Genomic DNA, 21267 nt, shown 5'->3' on the forward strand with positions numbered 1-21267 from the left:
TCCCCAAAGCTAATGACTTCTCTGATACTCCCCATTTGAAAAGAATTAGGTTTGCTCTGAAGGACAAGTCGGGTGACTTTAAAAAGACCTGGTCCCCCTCCATTGTCCACAACAAACCTGACTGTCCACAACAAACCTAAAGCAACACACTTAGCCCCCCTATTTTTTTCATTTATTTAAATTTTAGTTGTTCGTTTATATACTTCAGTGTATACCTGTGCTTCTCCTCTGATGACGAAAAAGGTCTATTAGAACATGAATCATCATGACTTGTATTCATTCTTTCCCCTTTGAATGCAGACTTCTGAGACCACATTATATCGCATGTTGCATGCATCAGCAGATATCACCAAAGTTCAAACTCATTTTGTTTTTATCTTGCCAGCTCCCGACATTATGATACCCCCCACACCACCACCACTTCCCCTCACCCCTTCCACCCACACTTCCAAGCATTTCACGCCCACAGACTCACTCCCCTCGCCTCATATAAGCTGCTTGCAAATTCAGCCACAATATCTTTGAGCAACTTTTTGGAGAGAAATTCCTAAATTGAAGCTCCTGCTAAACAACCATACAGCTATGATCTCGACTGGAGGCTTCGCAGGATTTTGGATAACTGCACTGCTGACTCTTCATGGCGCAGATGTGGGAGGTAATGTCCTCTTAAATTCTTTCAGCATTCATACTTTATTTACCCTTCAGATCACAGTGCTGTAAACCTCTGTGTTGCTTTGTATTCTTTTCCCACAGAGACCAGAAGAAACTCCCTCAATGAGCCTGACGTGCCTTTCCCACCTGCCTGTCCCACTGCTCAGAACCTCGCTGCCATCTGCAATCAAGGTCAGGGTCGTCCCAGATACCCTCCCAGCTTCTTCCCGAACTCCAGGGTCAGTCACTTCCGCCGCCGTGGAAATGCCATCAACCGTCTGGAGTCGTGGTACAGTCAGTGCTGCAGTGGGCAGAGCAACCAGATCCTCTGCTGCGCCCAACAAGCTGTAAGTCTCTGCCTGTGTTTGTGTCTGTGTGTCTGTGTGTACGCTGTTATTATTGATAATAAAGTGAATTTATTGATAATAAAGTGATCACTTAAGGCGAGGAAGCCAAACTGCTCAAGCTAAATACATCAGTTTCAGGAGGTATGCTGCTATATTCCATATATCCAAGTAGAGTATACAGCATAATCCAATTATAATCTCATAAACGGTTGCTACCACCCTCAAGAAACAGCAAATACAAACATATTTTGTACATGTGTTTACCTTCTACAAATAGCACAAATACAGAACTGGTACTTTAAAATAGGTATGCCTTTAAGATAAGAATTTGTGAGGGTGAAGTGTGTGTTTCTCTGACTCTCACTAATAGGGAGATGAATTACAACTTTGTCTTGTTTCTTACAGTGGAAACAAGCCCTGTCCCAGTTCTGTGTGGAGGAATATTCCACCATGACTCTTCCATATGTGTGCTGTGCGGACAGAGGAGATGCACGGTGGAGGTGCTTCGACAGCGAGCTGCCAAACCCAAACTATGAGGCAACACCAGGCTACACTGCACCCGCAGTTCCAGATGAGCCAGGATTCATCTTCAACCCAAATACTTGCTAAAAGTGGAAAAAGAAATATCAACATAGACAGTGTATAACTAAAATGTACAGGTTAAAGTATCTGTAGGTGATAAAAGTATTATTTTTGTGTAGCTTTGAGAGCGAGATTAAGTAAATGTGCTCGAACCGGCATCACAAAATGTACAAGATAATGCTGAGCTAATAATGCCATGTGTCCTGTAGGTCTTTGTGGGCCGGGCATGCTGGTTGGGCTTATGCTGAGTCAGGATAATAACAGCTGAGGTTGGTTATTATTTTGACAGCTTTGTATTTTAACCAAGCTTTGTCACAACAACAGGAAACATATTTTTTAATTGCACTTTGCCACAAATGTTCACAGTTCAATTCACAAGTTGTACCCTACATGAATTACACAGTTTCTGACACGTACTGTAATATTTTGTCTTAGAAAAATAAAGGACTGAAAAAAGACATAAATGTTCTCACATGCTTTTTTTTTGTTACTTAACAAACAACTTTTAGTGAACTTGACATACCTTTGGAGAAACAGCATGTTGGCAGCTTCCAAAAATGTTGAGTTTGAAACAAGTTCTGCAGGTCTTGCAATACATAGTTCACACGTGTAATAAAACAAGTGTCCACCGGGGGTCGCTATTGGCTGTAATAGTTGGGTGCGCGACATTTACAGATCAGTGATCAGTAGGAAAAGTTGAGTGTGCTGCACAGCCTGCATTACAAAGTGAAATAAAAGTCACACAAAACATTTAAAAAAAAATCCTAGCAATGTTTGATTGAGACATGTTATATTGTAGGCCTACACGTACATTTTTCATAGTCAGTGAGCTGACCATAGACGTATATACGTATATATGTCTATGGAGCTGACCACAACAACCACAGAATGACCGGTACATTTCCTGTCTGGCTTCAAAATAAAAGAAACATTTAAACATTTAAAATATAAATCATTAGAAACACTCCAATCAAAAATATTTATAAATACCATGTTTAAATCAAGCTGAAAGAGAAACATTTGAGGTCAAAAATAACATGTTATCAAATGCTCTGTACTAAAAGCACACTTTCTATTAAAGAGGTCAAAAAACCATCAGTATGAAAATTTTGAAATGAGTTCAAAATGTGCAGAGTATCAAGACGCTGCATTTACAGAGGTACTGTTTTGCAGCTGTGGAGCACATTTAAGAACATTTAGTCTACCTAAGTACAATTTAAGGGAGTTGTAATTTACCTAGGTATCTCCACACCTCATCTACCTAACTATATTTTAGAAGCAAATATGGTACTTTTTACTCCACCGCATTTATTTAACAGGTTTAGTTACTAGTTAAAAGGTTATAAATACATAGTCAAATACCTCAGTGTCATTTATTGTCATATGTACAACATTTTCAAGAGCAGTCTTTGAAAAACTGATACATATAATACATTTATATGTATGTATATGATAATAATAATAACAACAACAATAATAACAGTAAGTTGCATGAATGCACAGAATGTGACAGGAATTTACTGTAGTAAAATGTAGTTTATGATAAACTTGTGAAATATACTTTGTTACAGATTATACTCCATAAAGCACATAAAGAAGGCAGAATTAACTCTGCTTCGACCAAATGCTAATTGAAAAACATGCTGCACATGTGTTAATACATCAATAACTATAATACAATAATAAATCTATACTAATTTAATAGTGATGGGAGCCATTCTCCTGCATAATGAGTATTTTCACATTTGATAATGGTTGATTTGGCTGCCAATGCCTCTGTACATTAACATAAATAACATTTTGAATGCAGGAATTTTAATACAGTATGTTTACATTGTGATAATGTTACTATTATTTACTCAAATGCTAATCATACTTCTGTCACTGCTGTTTTGTGGTACAGTTGTTTACCTGAGTATACATTTCAAAGGCAGACTGGTTTTCACTCTTTTTCAATTAGTAGTTGTACTTATTTGTGATTTTGCAAAATGTGGTTCTTGATCACAATCTTTTGAATTGTATGGCATTGTTTAACTTCACACAATTATTGTATTTAACTTAATGTTTAAATGTGTAATTTCCTTTATTTTTTGTTATGTAATTATATACGGTTATATACTATATCATATATAGGCGTGGTATACACAATAAACTTTTTAACAGTCCATTTTTGGATGGTATTGATTTACTATTAATTTATTTTTTTGTGTGTGTTTTATTCTGAAAGAAGATTTTTACCGGAAGTTCTGTTCTCGCCCTGGCTCGCGCAGCAGAACACAAAACTGCTGCTTCCGCACTGCTTCCTTGTTTATTAGTTTTAGGGAAAACAGTGACTTTAGAAGGGAAAGGGTTGTTTTTTCTTTCTCTGGAAACGGCCGGAACTCCTCTGCAAGATTACCGAGTGAGTTAGCTGTCTGTTTATCTTGTTTTTCGTTAGTTATAAGCGTGACTAGCTTGGTCAAAGTTAGAAAAGTTGAACCAGAGTTAGCAGCTAGCTTTCTCGCCTCTGGTTAAATGTCGAAACCCAGACACCTCGGTAGCTGCCGTGCTAGCCTGTTACAAAATGCACCAGTCTTACCATTCATTAGCATTCCCCACAGTTACATTATTTATCACAGGGTTAGCTTAAAGTTTCCGTGAAAGATTACCTCCAGTCTCTCGTACTGTTTATTTTAAAAACAGCTCCTCAGCTCCCGTCAACGTGGCTGCTGTCAATATTTGTGGCATGAAGTCATCTAAGGTGTCTGCGGTTCATGAGTTTCTTTTTTACTACACAGGTCCCCAGCTACCTGCTCAAAAGGAGGGAAGCAGAATCTGAATTTCAACACAACTAAGTCTAAGTTCAGGTTCTGGTCTGAATGGCCACAGCTGCTGAGGAGCCTCCGGGGCTGCAGGGCCTCTCTGGTAGTAAGTACTATATTATTATACACCACCTTTTCCTGAACGGGATAGACCAGATGTGTTTGGCATGAGTTACTCACTCAGGTGATACTGATACATGGGCATAGGCCCAGGTAATTGATCCTGTGGATAGACGTGTCTGAGCATGCCAGCAGCTTATCAGACAGTCAGTTAGTAAATTTGTTTAATTAAATATGACAAATATAAACATTATTCTTCCTTGTATAAAAACTATCAATTGCCCAACCTCATAAATCCTCCAATGATCTTCAATGTTGGGTCTGCTGTTTGTTTACACTTTGTTGCCAAGTTATTAGACACACCTAGCTGAAACTAAAGCCGTTCAATACCTTTCTTAAAGCGTATTGTTTTCAGTTTTGTTTAAACTTTAATAGAAATGTTGACTCAACTTAATTGACTCAAGTTTAATTGAGTTCCAGTGAGAGGTGTTACTTTTTAGTGTCCTTCTTGAAATAAATGTGGTGGGGGAAAAAAGACTAGAATAGGAAGTCATTATTGTGAAAGTACATTGTACAGCAAAATTTGCTGTGCAGCTCTTAAGTAGTACATTATAGCTGTAGTTGGTAACTTTTGTAAAAATAAGTCTTTGTCATATTTGCTGTCACTATATCCTGACATTAGTATTGTGTGATATGACAGATAATCTGTGGAAAAAATATGTTCCTTTTCCTCCTTCTAGTGCTTCTAATGGCAAATTAAATGTTTTCAGAAAAATATTATAGCTGTAAAATGAGGCAGCTAAAAGGTTTGCTCCAGCTCGTGGGTTGTATTTGGTGGGCGGGTCACAAACTGTCTCATTTTACAGATAAAAAATACTCATAAATATGTTCCTGGGAACATTTGAAGTGAGAAATAGGCAATGTAGTAACAGAATCTCTATTAATTTTTTTAAGCACTACCAAGTTTGACTGACCGCAGTTCACGAGCAGTGATTGACAGCTGCATGAGCGACTCCTTGGCCGTGATTGGTGTTTTCCCTCAGCCACAGTGAATTCTTGCAAATGCCATCAGAAGCACTACAAGGCGGAGAATAACCTGGGGCCGTATTCACAAACATTCTGAGAATACTCTCACTGAGCTCCTAACTTAGCCTTAAAGTTTTTAGTACGGAGTCCTAGCTTAGGAGTGAATTAGGAAAGTTCTCAGAGCAACTCTGAGCAAGGAAGAGACAGAAATTTTGACCTTAGTGAGGAGGTGTGGTTGACCCCGTTGCTAGGTAGGACACATTCTTTTAACAGGTGTGATTGGTTGTCACAGACACACCCTGTTGTGAGCCTGCAATGTGTGGACACCTAGTGGAAATGAAATGAACTGCTGGCTGTCAAAGTGTTGTCGTAGTCCATGTGATCACTCTGCTGATGGAAGGTTTAGACAGACCCAAATGATCACTGCTGCATTTTTCCAGTTTTCCAAATATCTTAGTGTTGTGATCATTTTATTTCCAGTGTTATAGTGTTAGATGGGAAATGTGTGCATATCCATAATGACATCAAACACACATATTATTTCTGCACAATCTCATCTGCAGCATTTCATTTACTCACTGTCATCCTTTCTTTGGAGAATATTTCTACAACTTCTTTGTGCTTCCACCATTTTCTCCTCAGCTTGAGAAACTCTTAAGCCTCTTAAAAGTCCTCCTATCCTCTCCTCTCCTAACAGTCTTTCACCTTAGGAGCTCTAAGATACTCTGTGAATAACTTTAATCAAGGACCTAGTCTTAACTTTAAGGGTAAATTCTAAGAAAATGTCACAATTCTTGCCTTGTACATGGGGCACCTGGTCTACCACTAAGCCACCGACGCCCCAAAATGTCACAATTCTAAGAATTTCCTTAGAGTTTCATCACAAAGAGCAACTCTTTATACAAGGAAGCTTTGTGAATACGGCCCCAGATCTTTTTCACAGATTACATGTCTCATGTACTACTGTCAGGATATAGTGACAGTTTCAGATAACGCATGTCCACATGAATAAATACGTGCACCTGCCATACAGATAAATGATAATGCTAAAAGAAATATTAAAAAGAAGTAATTAAAGAAATTACATATCAGGTGCTACTGTTTGTACATTGTGCCAAATGCAAAAAAATAGTAATTTATTAAACCGGTTAGTAGAAGTGACTGCATTAGTTTTAGCTAGGTGTACTAAAAACTGATGAAAACTGGAAACTGAGTGAAAATAACAGCAGGAAATGAGGCTATTTAACAAACAGGTTTTGAAGGGGAACACAAAATCGATGCAACCAAGGCCAAAATTCCTGACTTTAGTTCCTGGTATGGGTCAGGCTCTTACAACTCTTGATTCTACAATAACAATAATAACCTATTGCATATTATTAGACCCTCCTAGCTTGGTAAATACCCACAACTTTCAAACTCCATGCCCCCAGTTTGTTAGACATGCTATTTGTTTTAATCACAACAACATCATTAAGGTTATTTTCTCCTTTATATTTAAAATAAGTGGAATTTGCTGTCAATAATTTACAAAGCAAACTGAAAAGTAGACGCACCTTCATGTCGTTTCACTTTCTCTATTGTGTTTCTTACTTAAACAAGTGAACTATTTAGGTGTGATGTTGACTTTGGACTCCCAGGAGCATAACTTAGAGGTCAGGACATTCATAAGCCCTGTATGAACTCACTTTAATAGTAATAGCATACTTATCTAATTCCTCCCATTGCACTCAAAGACCTGCAGAGTCAGTTCTGGAGGAGACTGTCTTCTCTCAGAGGTAATGAACGAGGTGCGTCTGCATGCTTGTTTCAAAGCTGCACTCTTTGTTTTCAACATTAGGGAATGGTTAAAGCTGTTTGAAGCTATGTTGTTTGACATTAATGCATCCAGTTAGCGTGAGAATTGCATTTTTTCTTTTACTCCTTGTGTATTATTTTGTAATTTGCATGTTTCTTCCTCTCTCGTGCTGCAGGTTCGACTGGGATTCGAAAAAATGCTTCTCCTGAGGTGAGAAATAACTGACACGCTTGGAGGATATGAGCAATCTGGCTTTGTGTCAGTTAGGAAACACACGTTGCATTTATCTTTACAGAATATACGGATATTTAACTGACACATCCTCTATTCCTTCCTCTTTCAAACATGAGAATATGACATATTGCTGCAATGAGTTATTTTCCTCTCCTAATTCTCCCCTCCATCATGTTTGTACTGACAGAGTCCAAGCACCAGCATGTCCCCGGCCATGAAAAAAACTATTGGCCATCGTGGAATTGATCCCACTGGGGAGACGACGTACAAGAAGGTGGGGGATCATCCATCACTTACTGACACACATGTTCATTCCCACAGAGCTGCAGCTAACGATTATTTCCATGATCTGTTAAATTGGCCAGTTATTCTTTCAATTAATCGCTGTGTTCATAAAATAGTGAGAAAAGTGGGTCGTTTTTTACTTGACCCAAAGATATTGTCCTCATTAGTCACATAGACACAAAAACATGGAAAAAGGGTCGAGGTTAAAAAATACCAGTTTCCCTTTAAAAGTGCTAGAGTCCTATCAGTCTGGTTAAATCCAGTTGAGGGGATTGCTTAATAGGTTAATTGATATTGTCTGAAATAAACTTGTAATTCATGTTGATGTGCAGTGTAATTACAAATTAAAAATTTAACATATGCATTATCAACTAATGAAATGCAAAAACTACCAGCAAGCGTGGTATGTGTCTACATAAAGACAGCACTGCATGTATCACCTGATACATAATAGTTTGCTCTGTGTTCCAGACAACATCATCTGCCTTGAAAGGTGCTATCCAGTTAGGCATCACGCACACGGTGGGCAGCTTAAGCCAGAAACCTGAGAGAGATGTGCTGCTGCAGGACTTTGAAGTGGTGGAGAGCATCTTCTTTCCCAGGTGAGTCTTTTACATTTTGAAGCAAGGATATGTTGTAAAGATGATGATTTGACTGTAATACGTTATTACACTTTGACTTAACCCAGAGGTTGTGTTAGACCTTCTCGTCGTCTGTGTCTGTCATTTTGACAGACAGATTCAGGACACTTTTCATGTCAGCCCCACAAGAAAACTGATAAATCATTCTTCCCCCCAGCAACAAACCATTTTTTCACCTCGTTTAACAGCTCCATCACAATTATTGTAAAGCTGCTGTGACAATGCGATGGCAAAAGCCAGCTAGAAAATGAGGTCATGCATGTGAGTTCAAAGACAAGACAGTAGCTAATTATTATGCACATGCCAACAACTGGGCAGGGGTGTTAATTACTCAAAGTTACGGTAGATCGCCCCCAGTGACAGTGTCACTTTCAAAATGACAAACAGCCTTCAGATATTTCTGTCATTGTGGGAAAAATCCTGTTATTGACAGAAAATATTCGATTAAGGAAACCTCTGACTGAACCTGTCTTGTATGTGATCTAATTCTCTGCTCTTGTGTCTCTTACTGGCAGTGAGGGCAGTAACCTGACACCAGCTCACCACTATGGAGACTTCAGGTTCAAGACATACGCTCCGATGGCCTTCCGCTACTTCAGGGAGATGTTTGGCATCCGGCCTGATGACTACATGGTATTCTTGTTTACTCAGCATCTGTAATACTCAGGAATTGTGCAAAAAGCTAGCAGAACAGCAAAGCTCTGAAGAAAAAGGAAAAGCTGTGAACTGTGAGAAGAATGGCATGATTGAGGAACCGGAAAGAGTGAAACTCGAGAAGTGTGAAATAATGGGATGTTGACACACCAGGGGTGGAGCTGCTGACTGCGTAAAGGCGTAGCTGACCTATTTCTAACCTGTGAGTCTGTGTTGTTTGGTTTCTATCACATGTCTAACCACTTTGCTCCTGTCTTGTTAGTGTTCTCTGTGTAACGAACCGCTGATTGAGCTGTCAAGCTCCGGGGCCAGTGGATCTCTGTTCTATGTCTCTAGTGATGATGAGTATATCATTAAGACGGTGCAGCACAAAGAGGCGGAGTTTCTGCAGAAACTGCTTCCAGGATACTTCATGGTAAGCTCTGATGAGTGGTTTTAGGTACCAGATGGTATCTGCAGAATAAATGTACACATGATTACACCACACAATAAAACTAATAAAATGTTTAAAAAGAAAAACTCCAAACACTCGCTGGCGTTAGCTGTTTTCAGCGGTCTCCCCTCTATACAAAAGTAGTTAAGTGTACATGCTAATGTTATCTGTTACAAAACACCTACTGGAGAAGAAGAAGTTTGATTAGTAAATGTAACATGATTATTGAATTTAGGAGTGTCTCATCACTGCATTACAGACAAATGTAATGTGATTACAGTAACCCCCAACACTGTTGGAGAGAGCTACCAAGGAATACAGAAGTGCTGTCCTCTTCCTGTTGTGGTTGTGCAGTGGTTGACGCACTTCCTTAGTGACGTCAGTTGAGCCTTAATTTTTCCCAAAGATCGTCCACTTTGGCTGACAGAATTGCATAGTGAAAGCGAAGCTTATAGGAAACATAGACTGTATATAAAGATGGACAATGTGACTCCACTTTCCCCCACTGTACAAAAATGAAGCCAAAATATGCTGGATCTTATGCTGGTGGCATCATTTGGAGCCAGAGTCTGTGCAGTAGTGATCTCTGCCGGTATCTGGTTCCCGCTCATTCATTCGTCGAACCAATCATGATGAGCGCCACTGATAGTGAGCATACTGATTGTCATACACAGCTGTCACCAACGACTCAGTCCCCTTTTTTAACATCAAATTACTACTCAAAACCAAAGATATCTCAAAAAGGAACACTTGAACTTGCATTAGCAGGATAAGAACTACATAAAATGACAGAAGCCATCTTTGGGTAAAGTTTATTTGATATGTACTTTGAGTTTTTAGATTGTCCCATGTCCCATCCGCTAACATGGAGGAGGCAGGGTTTATGAGCTATAGTGAAGCCAGCAATCTAGATGTTTTGGCTTCACTTTTGGGGAGGTGTCATGTCGTCCATCTTTATATACAGTCTACAGGAAGCAATCTAAACATCAGTGGTGTCAGTATTCTACAGCCATTACACTGTGCAATCAGCATTTACATTGCTATTTACATTTAAATAATGACAGTAATCATTAGTTGCAACACTTGAAACATCTAAACATTTTTACTTTCCATTTCTGACATAATTCTAGACAGGTAATAGGTCTACATTATTTCCTTTTCCATGCCTAATGTGCAACATGTAAGACAAAAACAACACTTGTTACCACTGTGTATTTGCATTTCTAAAATTACACTGACTGGCTCAAGGTGTCTAAACAATTTGACATCAAAATAAGGTCCCATATTTATTAATGACTGCAACACTTGTGTGGGACAGTGTGTTTACTTGTGTTTCATAATTTATTTATTTTTCAGTTTGCATTAGTCAACCACTTATTTCACTTTTTGTACAGCTGCATCAATAATTGTTTTAATTTTATTTTCTCTCTGCTCTCCTTCAGAACCTGAACCAGAACAAACGGACCTTATTACCAAAGTTTTATGGACTTTACTGTGTCCAGGCAGCGGGTAAGAACATCCGTATTGCAGTCATGAACAATCTGCTCCCGAGCGCAGTACGAATGCACCTTAAGTTTGATCTAAAGGGCTCCACCTACAAGCGACGGGCTTCAGCTAAAGAGAGGGAAAAGTCCTCGCCCACGTACAAGGACCTGGATTTCATGCAGGACATGAATGAGGGGCTGTTAATGGAGGCGGACAAGTACAATGCTGTGTGCAAGACCATCCAGAGAGACTGTCTGGTAAGAACTGCAGAATAAAGTCTTAACATGAGGCTACAAGTGTGATATTTACATTTTTTTGTTTTCTTCTAAATTTATTTGTAATCACTAGTCTCACTGTACTTGTGTTTATTGATCTCCATTCAGCTTTTGCAAAGTTTTAAGATTATGGACTACAGCCTTCTGGTGGGAATCCACAATATAAATCAGGCTTGTCGAGAACAAGCCGGTGAAGAGGCGGTGGCCGGAGCTGCGGACCAAAGGAGGCCACAAGGTCAAAAGTCCTTGTACAGCACTGCTATAGAGGCCATCCAAGCTGAGCCAGGGAGCATGGGATCAATGGACACAGAGGACAAGTGAGTGTTTCAGAGGCCAGTGCAGCGCTCATGTTACTGAGATTAATGACAGAACACAGAATGATATTTTTTTTGTTTGGTTTTACAGAACGGGAGGGATCCCAGCACGAAACTCGAATGGCGAGAGGTTGCTGGTGTATATTGGTATCATCGACATTCTGCAGTCCTACAGGTAAACAGAACACGTTTTTATGTATCTATAAACCCCTTGTTCATTCAGTGACACTCGCACAATGTCTACACATCCTACATTGCAAAATCAGCAGCTTCAGTATTCAGAAGTACTGAGTGTAATCCAGGCTGTGTGTGTGTGTGTTCATCAGATTAGTAAAGAAGCTTGAACACTCGTGGAAAGCTCTGGTTCACGATGGGGTAAGTAATCTTCACTACCCTCAGGTAACTGTGTTGAAAATCAGAATATATATATCTACGTAAGCCCTGTTATCATTCCTTTTCTGTAGGATACTGTATCAGTACACAGACCGGGTTTCTACGCAGACCGATTTCAGAAGTTCATGTGCAATGTTGTCTTCAGGAAGATTGCATGTAAGTGTATTGTATCTTTGTGAGCATGAGTATGAATACTGTGAACCCTGTGGGGCACTTGATGGCCAAGCTCAGCAGTTGCTTTCATGCCGTTTCAACACCAAGCTCTCCCTGTCATGGTGCATTGAAAGTTTGGGAATCCTGATAGGAGCTTTCCTCAGAGGAAATTTATTATTATCTTGGATGTGCAGAATTTCAAATATATATATATATATATATAACAGTTAAAGTATCCTGCCAAGAGCAGATCACAACTCTTGATGAATTCATTACTATTTTTTAAAGGTTGAGTCCAGTATTTTAGGGGGAATTTCAGTCTCAGAACATATATTTTAGTGTCAAAATGCTATTTCCCCAAGCTCTTCTATAGAAGTTTGACCACATGACCATACTTAGGTTTCTATTCCTTTAACCCGCTAACTGCCATGAAAGCTAAGCAATGTACTGCTGCCACGTTGGTTTGAATCCCAAGGTAAAAGGGGTAAAAATTGTAAAATTACTGTTTTTGTTAAAGAAGTCTGGTGCCTTTGGAGAGAGCAATATTAAGATTTTAGTTTACCGTCTCCAAAGGCTGTCTGATGGTGCAAAGAGGTAAAAATATTACATTAACTATGAATAAGTGCCTCATACATCCCCACTTCAAAAAGTCCAAACTATTCCTTTCAGTTATAATTTTTATTATTATTAGCGCTCTATCGTACGTCACTGCTTTTCTCTAACAGCTGAGTAAACATGTCCATTTGAAAAACCTGGAAAAGAATGCAGACCTTTACCTATTTTGCTAGAGTCTGGTGTGCAACATCACTCCACTTAGAGACTGCTGATGAAACAGATGTCTGCTGCCATCAGACGGCTATAAAGAGAGTTACCAGAGTAGAGACAGGCCATCAGTTTTGGCAACTAACTGTCATAGATAGAAAGCTAGTAAAAATCCCTCATTAATCTTTATTCTGTCTTGTGGGATTAAAACCATGTGTCATCGCATGTCAGTTATTTAAAAAAGTAAAATTAAAGAAGAAAGGTGGACAGAATATTAATAAAGGGGGTGGTTATACCGGCGTGCCTTCAACACATAAAGTGGCCAAAATACCTGCTGAGCTGTCACCTGAGCAGGTGGGTGGAGGACCTCAAGAGACACACCCATTCTTGGCTAAGAGATTGCATCGCCAAACCTCTACAGCGCCTCCCCTCCTACAGCGAGTGTACTGACACCATAATTAAGTCCATGATGATGTCGTCTCACTTTGACATTTTCCCTCTTGTGTTTAGTAAAGTCCTCCCCATCTAAGAAGCGCCGTGCAGTGTCACATGCTCCTTTGAGAAAGCCAGCGGGTTCTGGGCCCCCTCTGTCAACCCAAACCAGCAGCAGCAGCCAGCACTATCCACTCCAACAGCAAGTCAGCTCTGAGACCAAAGAGGACACTGAAGGAGACAATGGTGAGAACTGGAAATTGGATTTTGGGTGTCAGCTCAAGTGCTGAAAACAAACTTTGTTTACTGTTACCCACAGAGATTAGGTCCTCCAGCATGTACCAGCATGTGAAGCGCTTCTTTCACAACACGGCATTAACAGTTTTCCCTCCGGTTCCACCTAGCCATGCAGTCAGGTCGTCCTGACCTCCTCCCAAAGACCTTACCGCCCAGCGACACTGTTGGCAACGCTACTGAAACCACTCTCTCCTCCTCCTTGGGAAACTCTGGATTTGCCCCCACAAGTCAGCTGCCGCCTCACTCTCAGGATACCTACAAGTCCGTGGGAGCAGAGTTAAACAGCACAAAAGGCAAAGACCAGGAGCACAGCACCCCCAAGAGGTGAGAGGGAAAAATACACAAGAGATTCTCAGCAGTATATGGTGATTAATCTTTGTTTGGTTCTATATGGGTTATAGCTAATGATTAAACGTGTGATGTGATTATAACAATTGCAGTCATTGCAAACAGATTCAAATGTCTTACATAGATCTTTTTACCATTGTTTGACATTTTATGTATAAATATATAAGTTCATTAATTGAGAAAATTACCAGCACATTAATTAATAATGAAAATAACTGTTAGAGCCTCTTTTCACCTGATATTAACATGCATCTTGGGTAATCCAATCACAAGTGGACAGCTCTGTCCATCTCTCTGAAACAAACCTCCACATATGTCTTGAGTGACCACTTGTGATCGATCTCACCTCACCACTCTGAATATGTGAATCAGTTCCTTTCGCAAAGACCAAATGTGCTGTTGTTGTTTTTAACCGGCAGGAGGTTTGTTGTGCTATACGCACACTAACATGAGTAAAATCTTATTTAATCATAGGGCTGCGCTCAGTGTATTGATTCACAGCTCCTCCTTGCCCCACGCTGTCTCTCTCTTTCTGTCTTCGGGTTGTTGCAGAGATGAGCCGGTGTGAGTTTGTCGTGACCATTTAATAGCTGCGCCTGCTGTGTTAGGTTGTGCTAAGTGGGAAGACGATGAACTGAGCACCTCTGAACACAACCTTTCAGCTCTGTGTCTGTGCAACTGCACAACAAAAGTTGCTGAAACAATGTGACCACATGCGGGCCAGACCACCTCCGAATTTAGTTCAAGCAGTCAGATCTCAAGACGCATTGAAGTTGCATATGGTGCATTCACGCCTGTAGTTTGAGCTGTGATCTGATTGCCCAGGACGCATGTTAACACCAGATGTAAACAGGGCCTTAGTTGCAGCCCAAGATAGTCTATTATGGTGAACAAGGCTTTAAAAATTCTACAAGAGAGTTTGAGAAAGACTAAAGGCAAAAATGTGCCTTAACCAGAACCTCAGACAAGTCAGCATGTGTTAAGACAGCGCAGCATCTTTAGAATGGCCATCTAGTGGCAAACATTTACATCACACTAATCTCTCAAGTAAATCATTGCTCTTTCTAAATGAAAGCATGAAATCTCAGCTAAAAGATATGGTATATTTGGAAGCATGTTGAGTTTTTGTTTTATGCATATACAAACCCAGTGTTTTAAATTGTATGACGGTTCAGTTCACTCACACTGCTCCTTTGATGTTTGCAGAGCTCAGTATGAAGAAAGTATTGGTTCTGAGGATGTCATCTCACTCAGTGACATCGTTCCTAATGCAAGCAAATGCTCTGTAAGTTTATCAGTTCTTTTTCAGTTCTTTTACTTAAGCTGAGGGTTTTTCTTTTAACTATGTTCATTGCTTTTGGCTTACAGGTGTAGACGTCGGGAGGAGAAGTAAACTCAAACAAACTCAACTTAGACTTGGAGGATTTCATGGGCATGGATGAACTGTTACAACCCCCCGTTTGGTGTGACTTGAGGTACCAGAACTGAAAAATAAATGCAGCGTATCGTTGAGACCAAGTGGGATATTCAGTGTTTTGTTGTTGTTGTTTTTGCACTTTGATTTCCAAATCTCTGCATGGTATGAGCATGTAAGTGGGTGGTTGTGTTCTGACACTAGTGATTGCGAGTACATTAACGCTGTGGTTATTGAACACTATTATTCATCTCATAGGAATGCTTCCAGCACAACCAAAGATTGTTCTTGGCACTGATGTGCGCATTCAATGTAGAGTGTATCAAGAGGACTTTGCCTTATTTGAGCCTTATTGCTCCTTTTTGGAAGTGATTCCTCTTTAGTGTTTACCAAATTGCTGTAGCACGTCCTCATGCATACCTGGCTCTGTAAGTGTCTGTCCCATCACCCAAAGGTCTGAGCCTAGAGTACTGTTTCTGCTACATGGTAGACTTTGATGCTTTAAAGGGACAGTTCACCCCAAAATCAAAAATACATATTTTTCCTCTTACTTGTAGTGCTATTTATCAGTCTAGATTGTTTTGGCGTGAGTTGCGTGTTGTTGGAGATATCGGACGTAGAGATGTCTGCCTTCTCTCGAATATAATGGACCTAGATGGAAAAAAAATTGAAAAATCAACAGCAGTGTCTCTTTCCAGAAATCATGACCCGGTTACTCAAGATAATCCACAGACCTTGTTGTGAGCAGTTTCATGTAGGAACTATTTTCTTTCTACCAAACTACACCTGCCAACCGAATCACTGTGCAAAAGGAAGCATGCATCTACTCATGGACGAGAGGCTCGTCAGTCCTGTCAATGAATGACAAATACAGACTACTGCCACCTGCTGATACAAAGAGTTACTTCCTCTCACACAGGCGCAGAAAGGACAGTTTAGTTGGCTGTTTGCTGTAGTCTTTGCAGTGTGTTCAAGTGCAACTTTTTGGTCGGGACACAGGCAATGTGAGGCAACAGTTGCCTTAGTCACCACAAGTTCTTTGATGACATTTGGTGCGTCTGGGCCCTTAGCTAGCTCAGTGGTGAGAGGTGTGCTAGCAGAAGATGCATGCTTCCTTCTGCGCGGTGAAATGGTTTGCTGGTTTAGTTCTGTAGAATGACAATAGCTCCGTGTGCCATTTATTTTCATTATATTTGAGATATTGCATACGACTGATATCTCCAACACTCTGCAAGTCACACCAAAACATCTAGACTAACAAACAGCATGACAGGTAAGAGGACAAATACTAATTTTTGATTTGGGGTGAACACAAAACCATGTTATTTGGATTGGAAACACAGTTTTAAATACTTACTTTTTATTACTGTATTCATATTGGGTAAGCTGATGTTTTTTAAGCCTACTCTGAATGCAAATCATGCTGGAAAAAGAGGTGATCCTCAGCGTGCGGTTTCTGTTTAACCAGCTGTTTGTTCTCTAATGTACCTGTGCTACTTTAAAGACTGTGAATCCTGAATGTCACCTCTCATGTTCAGGTCAAAGGGTTTTATTAAAAGGAGGTTTTTTTTTTAATACTTAAACACTGAGTGATCTGATATCAGTTTCAGGTTTTAGTGTGTAGACTGGCTTATGTCCAGATGTGACCAAAGAACTGATACTCAGATGGCTGTGGACAAAGCAGTGACCTGGGGCCTGTCTCATGAAGCAAGACCAGGGAGTTTGTCAGCCAAGTGTAGAGTTGTCTTTTTTCAGTGTCACTGAGAGAGTTCAAGTTTCAGCTGTGTTTTGTTGTCATTGCAACCAATGCACGGGACCAAACCTGCAGGGAACAGTTTGTGTTTTGAGATTTTTGGATCACTACATATAAAGGGACCATCTCCTTGCCAGTTGATTGTGTCGGGTAAAACTGAACCAGTGTTGTTACAGGAGCTCGATGACCAAAAACACAGCATTCACTTTAAAGTGTCATGAAACAAAAAGCATGACATTAGAAGACAAGAAAGCCACAGCTTGTTGTAGGTTTGCCATGGCGCCATTTAGTTTTGTGTGAAACTGCTTGGTGAACGGTCTCTCATCCCATGCGATCTATGTCATCAACACTAGCTAGCTAGTTAGCTGGGTAACATAACGTTTTCTTACCTGAGGTGTTCCAGTGTCATCCAGTGACTCCTGAGCCATGTTCAATCTGAAAAAGAGTGTGCATTGTTTTGCTACGGTTGCTAGATTGAATGACGTTTCCTCGAAATGGTGTGAAACGGCATGCACCACACTTTTAGGTGCATTTTCGCTCATTTGGTGGGTGTTTCAGAGTTGTTTCCCAGTCAGCAGCAATGTATGTACAAACCAAATTCTGATAGGTCTTTATTTATTGTACATAAGATTTTTGTTTTAATTTCACACTCGTTTTGGCCAATTGAATAGATTTCAACCCTGCCGTATTAAAAAGGGAGTGCACCTGCATAGCACAACAAGGTGTTCAACACACCTCTGTTTGTTTTGCTACCTTTTAATGGGGCTCTGTTGTTTTTTTTTTTATCAGCTGAGAAGCAAAAGAACGAGCAAGATTTGTTGCTTGTGTGAGTACATCCTACCTGTGCTAAACATCAGCTTTTTAGCTACAGCGAAAGAGAAAGATTGACATAACTTACGGGACGTGTGCAGAGACTCTGTCCACTGCCTGTTTTTTCATATTATGTTCCGGGCGTTCCTGGGCACAGCGTACAGCTGAGGTCAGGACATTATGAAAAGGTGTCAACAGGTGCCAGACCATAAGCATTGAGCATTAAAATCAACAACATGGTACAGAAAAAAAAGAGCGCAAATGAAGTTGACTCTCTTTCGCTGGCTATACTGTGTACAAACAGTAACAGACAGTTCCTGCATAGTATACCTTAAAACAATGTACTTTTTTTTTTTTTTTTTTTTTTTACAAAATAAGATCCAGTGGGGCCTTTCTTTAATTTATGATGTAGGAAATAGTAACATAGAGAGTGGAGCCAGGGTTCCTACGAAAGTATGGAAAAGTATGGAAATAAATTTGATCAATTTCCAGGTATTAAAAAGTATGGAAAATGAAAAATAAAGTATGGGAAAATATTTATGTTTCCAGACTATTACCACTGTTCTAAAATACTGTTTTCTAAAATGGAAAATTAGGTATTTCCAAAAATAATTTAATCAATCCGGATCGTGTTTTATGCCGGGCCAAGCACAGTTTGTGTGAGAGCAAACGTCTCAGAAAACATACCGCCCCTTTTACCTGATTGACAAGTGGTATGTCCAGTCCACTGCCCCATGACCCTCCTCCAGCCCCCCAGGTATCAAGTTTCACTCCAACATTGCACCTTCGACAAGAAGACGAGCTTCACGTGGTTCACAATGGGTAGATGCAAGTTTTTGGATGGATGGCTTGACAGTACCGTATATAAATACTGGCTGGCCAAGGATTCCCAATTCACACACAGAGCTAGATGCAAGCTTTGTGTGAAATCATTTGACATCGCCAACATGGGGGAGAAGGTCATGAAAGGAAAAAACACCAACGTCTCGTTACTGCATCGCTTGCACCCAGAGTCCCAACCTTTTTGCCTCAGCCCAGACATTGAACTTACCTGAGTTTTTATTTGCATGCCATTATGGTACTTGGCTACAATCGCCTATTAAGAACATCATACATCATTAAATATGATGTGAAATATGATACACTGATATATTTACTCAGATGTCGCATATACTCTGAAAAAAAAAAAAAAAACTATTATAATATAATTAGGGTATGGAAAAGTATGGAATTTTGAAATTCCAAATGTGTAGGAACCCTGTGGAGCGTAGCTAACTATTACAAGTACCTGTAGAACATAATATTTACTGTTCATAGTATTTCTGTTCGTCAGGTACAGTATGTGCATATTTTAACCCTGCAGGCATGGACAATATAATGTAGGGTTATTTTTATATAATCATAAATAGCAACAGGTCATTTGCCTTGTTAATGTCATTTATGCAAAGCATTTGAAACAGTTGAAGTTTGAAGCAGTTTAGTCCAATCTGCGTCACCTAAAGCAGAAAGATAGCAGCAGCTGTTAAGACCTGAAAATATAGTGATTTGCAAATACAGTGACAGCTTCAACAACTTTGTCGTATTCCAGACTATGATTGTTTTTGGTGTGTGTGTGTGTGTGTGTGTGTGTGTGTGTGTGTGTGTGTGTTTGCTGTTTTGTCTTTTATATTTCAAACACAAAAGGAGTTTTGCTTGAGTGGTATTGTCTGTGTGCATGGTTACTTTGGTGAAAGGAGGGGGCATCCTAAGGAGACTTAGTAAAGAAATAACAGGGTGTAAAAAAAACATTAGCAATGTAGTTTGTTTGGAGCTTTGACTTTGCTGCTGAATATTTAAAACTACAGACCTGGGTGTTACAGCTTTCGAGTATTTTTATGTACGCTCTTCCACTCTTTGAAATAGTCTGCTGCTAAAAATGAAATACTATTTATGAACTCAGTTCAATATGGATTACTCAGATTTTAGTAATCAGTTACTTTACTCTCGAGAATTCTTATGTGACCACATAATAAAGCCGATATATTTTCCACACTTAGTATTGCCGTAAGTATTTGATAATTTTACATTTTTTGTACTACTAATTCTGCTTTATATGTATTCAAATGGTGCACTTAGTATTTCCTAAACCTCACTCATATTAATTGGCTATATTAATGATAATGTTAATATAGTTTTTGTTGCTGCAATTTCCCTACAGGCATATTTTCACCCCATCTTTATTAGATTCACTCTTGTTGACTTGATGATGCCAGTTTAGGTTATCCAGGATTGCCAGAGTTAAGGTCAAGTGTTTGGGATTTAGGGGGATATATTGGCAGAAATGGAATTTAATATTGCACTGGCTTGCTTTTTTAACATAGTTCTCCCTAAATAGAGGTTTCATTTGGTTGTGATCTGCAACCTCACCACTTGATGTCACTTGACTGTACACACTAGACCTTTAAGTGTAAGGCTGATAACTTCAGGTGATATTTTGTGAGACAGGTCCCAACTGTGATACTGTATAGTTGCAAATTTGTAGCTTAGAAAACATGGTGACGGCTGCCTGGTGTAAAGTACAAAACATTGAACTGCCTACTTTTTGTAAACTCAAATTGGTAGACGTAGTATTAATGGTTATATTCAAATTGGTTTCAGCACTCAAAATGGGTTTGCAAGGTCTTAATTTTTTAACTGTTTGATATTTGATGGCATACATATATATATATTCCTGAATGAATAGGCAGAAAAGTGCATTGAATAACTTAACAGTTTTCCACCCAAGATGAGATGGCCAAGCATCTTTGTGTATTTTTATACATCCTGTAAACGGTATGTGGAGGTTAAAGTGTTCTGCTGTCGGTCAGACAATGCTCTGTCCCTGTATGTAAAGTGAATCTATGTCTTACTGTAAAACCTCTGAAGCAGTTACACACGCAGCCTATGAACCAAACATGTACATAGTCATATGTATTATAGTATTTATACCTTTGGTTTTCAAAGTGTTTGTTAATGGTGATTATGGATTAAAATGTGCCTTTCTTTAGCGCAACAAGCCTGTATGTAAGAGGAAATACTGTCTTTGGTCTTTGTTGTTCTTTGTGACGATTTTGATTATTATTATTATAACAACTGTTAAATCATCCTGTATTTTTCCTGTATTCTTTGTTAAGTAGTCTTCGCCTGCCTTTGAATTAAGTGGAATAAATGTGTGCACGTTTGTTCGCAAGAATCACATCGATGCCTTTACACAGAGTATGTATATTGGAAGTTTTCTTTCCTGCTCTTTTGGGGACCTTATGTTTTTGTACACTTATTAAAGTCATTAAAGAAAAAAACACAA

At 39.5% G+C, this 21267-nt stretch overlaps 2 protein-coding genes across 2 annotated transcripts; both read left to right on the forward strand.

The window, feature by feature from the left end:
- Positions 1–200: 200 nt before the first annotated feature.
- Positions 201–1622, forward strand: LOC126383867 (extracellular matrix protein 1-like). Its single transcript, XM_050034593.1, has 3 exons — positions 201–655; positions 754–998; positions 1404–1622. Exons 1-3 carry the CDS (start codon positions 583–585, stop codon positions 1605–1607), a joined length of 522 nt encoding a protein of 173 aa, XP_049890550.1. The 5' UTR covers positions 201–582; the 3' UTR covers positions 1608–1622.
- Positions 1623–3845: 2223 nt separating this feature from the next.
- On the forward strand, positions 3846–21267 carry LOC126383693 (phosphatidylinositol 4-phosphate 5-kinase type-1 alpha-like). The gene is made up of 16 exons (XM_050034290.1): positions 3846–3981; positions 4358–4487; positions 7438–7472; positions 7684–7770; positions 8253–8383; positions 8938–9055; positions 9339–9491; positions 10952–11251; positions 11378–11586; positions 11675–11758; positions 11910–11958; positions 12048–12132; positions 13402–13569; positions 13728–13944; positions 15175–15253; positions 15337–21267. The coding sequence occupies exons 2-16, from the start codon at positions 4439–4441 to the stop codon at positions 15340–15342; spliced, it is 1770 nt and encodes a 589-aa protein (XP_049890247.1). The 5' UTR covers positions 3846–3981; positions 4358–4438; the 3' UTR covers positions 15343–21267.

Source organism: Epinephelus moara, chromosome 22, assembly GCF_006386435.1.
Source record: "Epinephelus moara isolate mb chromosome 22, YSFRI_EMoa_1.0, whole genome shotgun sequence".
Lineage (NCBI taxonomy): Eukaryota > Metazoa > Chordata > Actinopteri > Perciformes > Serranidae > Epinephelus > Epinephelus moara.